General features: G+C 49.2%; 1 protein-coding gene across 1 annotated transcript in view; it reads right to left on the reverse strand.

Annotated features, from left to right (window-relative positions):
- Positions 1-1156: 1156 nt before the first annotated feature.
- slc9a7 (solute carrier family 9 member 7) overlaps positions 1157-7139 on the reverse strand; it is a 111406-nt gene continuing 105423 nt past the window's right edge. Inside the window, exon 16 of the mRNA XM_071342173.1 lies at positions 1157-1891. Within this exon, the coding sequence (XP_071198274.1) occupies positions 1649-1891 (243 nt within the window). The 3' untranslated portion in view covers positions 1157-1648. The remainder of the gene's footprint in view (positions 1892-7139) is intronic.

The following is a 7139-nucleotide window of genomic DNA, read 5'->3' on the forward strand; positions in this document are numbered from 1 at the left end:
ATAGGCCTATGAATGGGCTGCTATGATGTAGCATAGGCCTATGAATGGGCTGCTATGAAGTAGCATAGGCCTATGAATGGGCTGCTATTATGAAGTAGCATAGGCCTATGAATGGGCTGCTATGATGTAGCATAGGCCTATGAATGGCCTGCTATGATGATGTAGCATAGGCCTATGAATGGGCTGCTATGATGTAGCATAGGCCTATGAATGGGCTGCTATGAAGTAGCATAGGCCTATGAATGGGCTGCTATGATGTAGCATAGGCCTATGAATGGGCTGCTATGATGTAGCATAGGCCTATGAATGGGCTGCTATGAAGTAGCATAGGCCTATGAATGGGCTGCTATGATGTAGCATAGGCCTATGAATGGGCTGCTATGATGTAGCATAGGCCTATGAATGGGCTGCTATGATGTAGCATAGGCCTATGAATGGGCTGCTATGATGTAGCATAGGCCTATGAATGGGCTGCTATGATGTAGCATAGGCCTATGAATGGGCTGCTATGATGTAGCATAGGCCTATGAATGGGCTGCTATGATGTAGCATAGGCCTATGAATGGGCTGCTATGATGTAGCATAGGCCTATGAATGGGCTGCTATGAAGTAGCATAGGCCTATGAATGGGCTGCTATTATGAAGTAGCATAGGCCTATGAATGGGCTGCTATTATGAAGTAGCATAGGCCTATGAATGGGCTGCTATGATGTAGCATAGGCCTATGAATGGGCTGCTAATATGATGTAGCATAGGCCTATGAATGGGCTGCTAATATGATGTAGCATAGGCCTATGAATGGGCTGCTATGATGTAGCATAGGCCTATGAATGGGCTGCTATGATGTAGCATAGGCCTATGAATGGGCTGCTATGATGTAGCATAGGCCTATGAATGGGCTGCTATGATGTAGCATAGGCCTATGAATGGGCTGCTATGATGTAGCATAGGCCTATGAATGGGCTGCTATGATGTAGCATAGGCCTATGAATGGGCTGCTATGATGTAGCATAGGCCTATGAATGGGCTGCTATGATGTAGCATAGGCCTATGAATGGGCTGCTATGATGTAGCATAGGCCTATGAATGGGCTGCTATTATGAAGTAGCATAGGCCTATGAATGGGCTGCTATTATGATGTAGCATAGGCCTATGAATGGGCTGCTATGATGTAGCATAGGCCTATGAATGGGCTGCTATGATGTAGCATAGGCCTATGAATGGGCTGCTAATATGATGTAGCATAGGCCTATGAATGGGCTGCTATGATGTAGCATAGGCCTATGAATGGGCTGCTAATATGATGTAGCATAGGCCTATGAATGGGCTGCTATGATGTAGCATAGGCCTATGAATGGGCTGCTATGATGATGTTCTATGTTGACTATTAGCAGAGAAAAGGCCAAACCAGACCCATGCTATCCTACACTATGCTAGTTTAGCTGCAATTTATTGTTTTGGGTGCACACACAGGAGGTCCCATCCCGGGAATAAATGACATCTAATATCAGCCCTGTTTTAAACCAAACCCTTTCCTCCAACCCTCCTCTCCTATTCTCCTCCTCTCCTATTCTCCTCCTCTCATCCCATAGTCTGGTGTGTGTGTGGGGTGGAGGGTTCATGGGGTCATGGGGTCATGGTGTAGGGGTCAGGCGTGGTCTTCGATGGGAAAGACGAGGCGTGTGCTGCGGGACAGGAATTCCTGGTTCATCTCTCTCTCTAGTGCCTCTTCAGACGTGCTGCTGCTCCTCTTCCCATTGACCCCCCAGCCCGCGTCCGCCCCTCCACTGGACGCCCCTTTAGCCGTGATGGCCGTGTCGTCGTAGGTCAGCGCCAGGTCGCCGTCGTTCAGGATCAGGTCGGAGTCGTCGTCTCTCAGCTGCTCATGGTTCTGGAAGATGGGAACAGAGACATGAAGATGGGAACAGAGACATGAAGATGGGAACAGAGACATGAAGATGGGAACAGAGACATGAAGATGGGAACAGAGACATGAAGATGGGAACAGAGACATGAAGATGGGAACAGAGACATGAAGATGGGAACAGAGACAGGCATGGACTCTACAAGGTGTCGACAGCGTTCCACAGGGATGCTGGTCCATGTCGACTCCAATGCTTCCCACAGTTGTGTCAAGTTGGCTGGATGTCCTTTGGGTGGTGGACCATTCTTGATACACACAGGAAACTGTTGAGCGTGAAAAACCCAGCAGCGTTGCAGTTCTTGACACACTCAAACTGGTGCGCCTGGTACCTACTACCATATGCCGTTCAAAGGCACTTAAATATTTTGTCTTGCCCATTCACCCTCTGAATGGCACACAATCCATGTCTCAATTGTCTCAAGGCTTAAAAATCCTTCTTTAATCTGTCTCCTCCCCTTCATCTACACTGATTGAAGTGGATTTAACAGGTGACATCAATAAGGGATCATAGTTTTCACCTGGTCAGTCTGTCGTGGAAAGAGCAGGTGTTCCTAATGCTTTGTCTATGTAGCTACATCGTTATGATCAATGTTTCCTTCCATCATACGGTGACATATAAAGCTCTGATCGGGACCGCCAATCAATGCCACTGGTCCCCAGGGTGTGTGTGTGTGTGTGTGTGTGTGTGTGTGTGTGTGTGTGTGTGTGTGTGTGTGTGTGTGTGTGTGTGTGTGATGAGTTTATATAGGGACGGTGGACTCGGATTACAGCCTGGTGAAACGGATCAAAATTAGTAATCAGGATGACAAATTCTGGATGAGTGAACGACATTTATCTGGAAAGCCTAAAGGAGAGGTTAATCCACCTGGACTCCAGGTGCTCCTCAGAGAGGCACGCTGAGAGGTTAATCCACCTGGACTCCAGGTACTCCTCCCTGCCAGAGAGGCACGCTGAGAGGTTAATCCACCTGGGCTCCAGGTGCTCCTCCCTGCCAGAGAGGCACGCTGAGAGGTTAATCCACCTGGACTCCAGGTACTCCTCCCTGCCAGAGAGGCACGCTGAGAGGTTAATCCACCTGGGCTCCAGGTGCTCCTCCCTGCCAGAGAGGCACGCTGAGAGGTTAATCCACCTGGGTTCCAGGTGCTCCTCAGAGAGGCACGCTGAGAGGTTAATCCACCTGGACTCCAGGTACTCCTCCCTGCCAGAGAGGCACGCTGAGAGGTTAATCCACCTGGGCTCCAGGTGCTCCTCCCTGCCAGAGAGGCATGCTGAGAGGTTAATCCACCTGGACTCCAGGTACTCCTCCCTGCCAGAGAGGCACGCTGAGAGGTTAATCCACCTGGACTCCAGGTACTCCTCCCTACCAGAGAGGCACGCTGAGAGGTTAATCCACCTGGGTTCCAGGTGCTCCTCAGAGAGGCACGCTGAGAGGTTAATCCACCTGGACTCCAGGTACTCCTCCCTGCCAGAGAGGCACGCTGAGAGGTTAATCCACCTGGGCTCCAGGTGCTCCTCCCTGCCAGAGAGGCACGCTGAGAGGTTAATCCACCTGGACTCCAGGTGCTCCTCCCTGCCAGAGAGGCACGCTGAGAGGTTAATCCACCTGGACTCCAGGTACTCCTCCCTGCCAGAGAGGCACGCTGAGAGGTTAATCCACCTGGACTCCAGGTGCTCCTCCCTACCAGAGAGGCACGCTGAGAGGTTAATCCACCTGGACTCCAGGTGCTCCTCCCTGCCAGAGAGGCACGCTGAGAGGTTAATCCACCTGGACTCCAGGTACTCCTCCCTGCCAGAGAGGCACGCTGAGAGGTTAATCCACCTGGACTCCAGGTGCTCCTCCCTGCCAGAGAGGCACGCTGAGAGGTTAATCCACCTGGACTCCAGGTACTCCTCCCTGCCAGAGAGGCACGCTGAGAGGTTAATCCACCTGGACTCCAGGTGCTCCTCCCTACCAGAGAGGCACGCTGAGAGGTTAATCCACCTGGACTCCAGGTACTCCTCCCTGCCAGAGAGGCACGCTGAGAGGTTAATCCACCTGGACTCCAGGTACTCCTCCCTGCCAGAGAGGCACGCTGAGAGGTTAATCCACCTGGACTCCAGGTGCTCCTCCCTACCAGAGAGGCACGCTGAGAGGTTAATCCACCTGGGCTCTACATCTACATCCAACGGTTAGTGGACAGGATGTACATGGTATTTATCATTCAGAGAGTCAACGACAAACAGCAGAGGAGTAAAACACTACTTGTGTTGAATATAACTGTTGATTGTTCCATTAATGTGAACAGTAAATACTAATGGAGGATCTTTTACAACATTTTGAGCAGGAACCAGGAGGATAGAATTATGGTTGTAAAATAGAAATGGAGGGCGAGGGAGAGCTTTATATTCATCTCTGTGTGTGGAGTAAAGGTGGTCCAGAGTTTTTTTCCCCTCTGGTTGCACATTTAACATGCTGATAGAAATGAGTTAAAACTGATTTAAGTTCCCCTGCATTAAAGTCCCCGGCCACTAGGAGCGCTGCCTCTGGGTGAGCGTTTCCTTGTTTGGTTATGACGGAAGACAGCTCATTCAATGCTGCCTTAGTGCCAGCCTCTGACTGTGGTGGTATGTAAACAGCTACAAAGAATACAGATGAAAACTCTCTCGGTAGGTAGTGTGGTCTACAGAATATGATCTACATAATCAGTCTCTGTCTGTAAAATAAAAAGTGCTTAATGTGAACCAAACTCACAGCTACAACATTTAAAGAAAACAATCCAATGTTATTTGTTCAAATCAAATCAAATGTTATTGGTCACATACACATGGTTAGCAGATGTTAATGCGAGTGTAGCGAAATTCTTGTGCTTCTAGTTCCGACAATGCAGTAATATCTAACAAGTAATATAACAATCACAACAACTACCTAATACACACAAGTGTAAAGGATTGATTAAGAATATGTACATATAGATATATGGATGAACGATGGCCGAACGGCATAGGCAAGATGCAGTAGATGGTATAGAGTACAGTATATACATATGAGATGAGTAATGTAGGGTATGTAAACATTATATAAAGTGGCATTGTTTAAAGTGACTAGTGATACATTTATTACATCCAATTTTTAATTATTAAAGTGGCTAGAGATTTGAGTCTGTGTGTTGGCAGCAGCCACTAAATGTTAGTGATGGCTGTTTAACAGTCTGATGGCCTTGAGATAGAAGCTGTTTTTCAGTCTTTCGGTCTCAGCTTTGATGCACCTGTACTGGCCTCGCCTTCTGGATGATAGCGGGGTGAACAGGCAGTGGCTCGGGTGGTTGTTGTCCTTGATGATCTTTATGGCCTTCCTGTGACATCGGGTGGTGTAGGTGTCCTGGAGGGCAGGTAGTTTGCCCACGGTGATGCGTTGTGCAGACCTCACTACCCTCTGGAGAGCCTTACGGTTGTGGGCGGAGCAGTTGCCGTACCAGGCGGTGATACAGCCAGACAGGATGCTCTCAATTGTGCATCTGTAGAAGTTTGTGAGTGATTTTGGTGACAAGCCAAATTTCTTCCGCCTTCTGAGGTTGAAGAGGCGCTGTTGCACCTTCTTCACCACGCTGTCTGTGTGGGTGGACCATTTCAGATTGTCTGTGATGTGTACGCCGAGGAACTTAACTTACTACCCTCTCCACTGCTGTCCCGTCGATGTGGATAGGGGGGTGCTCCCTCTGCTGTTTCCTGAAGTCCACGATCATCTCCTTTGTTTTGTTGACGTTGAGTGTGAGGTTATTTTCCTGACACCACACTCCGAGGGCCCTCACCTCCTCCCTGTAGGCCGTCTCGTCGTTGTTGGTAATCAAGTCTACCACTGTGGTGTCATCTGCAAACTTGATGATTGAGTTGGAGGCGTGCATGGCCACGCAGTCGTGGGTGAACAGGGAGTACAGGAGAGGGTTGAGAACGCACCCTTGTGGGGCCCCAGTGTTGAGGATCAGCGAGGTGGAGATGTTGTTTCCTACCCTCACCCCCCGGGGGCGGCCGGTCAGGAAGTCCTGGATAAGAGCGTCTGCTAAATGACTAAAAAATAAAATAAAAAATAAAAAAATAAAAAAAAGTCCAGGACCCAGTTGCACAGGGCAGGGTCGAGACCCAGGGTCTTGAGCTTAATGACGAGTTTGGAGGGTACTATGGTGTTAAATGCTGAGCTGTAGTCGATGAACAGCATTCTCACATAGGTATTCCTCTTGTCCAGATGGGTTAGGGCAGTGTGCAGTGTGATTGCGATTGCGTTGTCTGTGGACCTATTGGGGCGGTAAGCAAATTGGAGTGGGTCTAGGGTGTCCGGTAGGGTGGAGGTGATATGGTCCTTGACTAGTCTCTCAAAGCACTTCATGATGACGGAGGTGAGTGCTACGGGGCGATAGTCATTTAGCTCAGTTACCTTAGCTTTCTTGGGAACAGGAACAATGGTGGCCATCTTGAAGCATGTGGGAACAGCAGACTGGGAAAAAGATTGATTGAATATGTCCGTAAACACACCAGCCAGCTGGTCTGCGCATGTTCTGAGGACGCGGCTAGGGATGCCATCTGGGCCGGCAGCCTTGCGAGGGTTAACACGTTTAAATACTTTACTCACGTTGGCTGCGGTGAAGGAGAGCCCGCAGGTTTTGGCCGTGGGCCGTGTCGTTGGCACTGTATTGTCCCCAAAGCGAGCAAAGAAGTTGTTTAGTTTGTCTGGGAGCAAGACATCGTGGTCCGCGACGGGGCTGGTTTTCTTTTTGTAGTCCGTGATTGACTGTAGACCCTGCCACATACCTCTCGTGTCTGAGCCGTTGAATTGCGACTCTACTTTGTCTCTATACTGACGCTTAGCTTGTTTGATTGCCTTGCGGAGGGAATAGCTACACTGTTTGTACTCGGTCATGTTTCCGGTCACCTTGCCATGGTTAAAAGCAGTGGTTCGCGTTTTCAGTTTTGCACAAATGCTGCCATCAATCCACGGTTTCTGTTTGGGGCAGGTTTTAATAGTTGCTGTGGGTACAACATCACCGATGCACTTGCTAATAAACTCGCTTACCGAATGAGCGTATACATCAATGTTGTTGTCCGACGCTATGCGGAACATATCCCAGTCCACGTGATCGAAGCAATCTTGAAGTGTGGAATCAGATTGGTCGGACCAGCGTTGAACAGATCTGAGCACGGGCATTTCCTGTTTTAGTTTCTGTCTATAGGCTGGGAGCAATAA

Source organism: Salvelinus alpinus, chromosome 15 (genome assembly GCF_045679555.1).
Source record: "Salvelinus alpinus chromosome 15, SLU_Salpinus.1, whole genome shotgun sequence".
Lineage (NCBI taxonomy): Eukaryota > Metazoa > Chordata > Actinopteri > Salmoniformes > Salmonidae > Salvelinus > Salvelinus alpinus.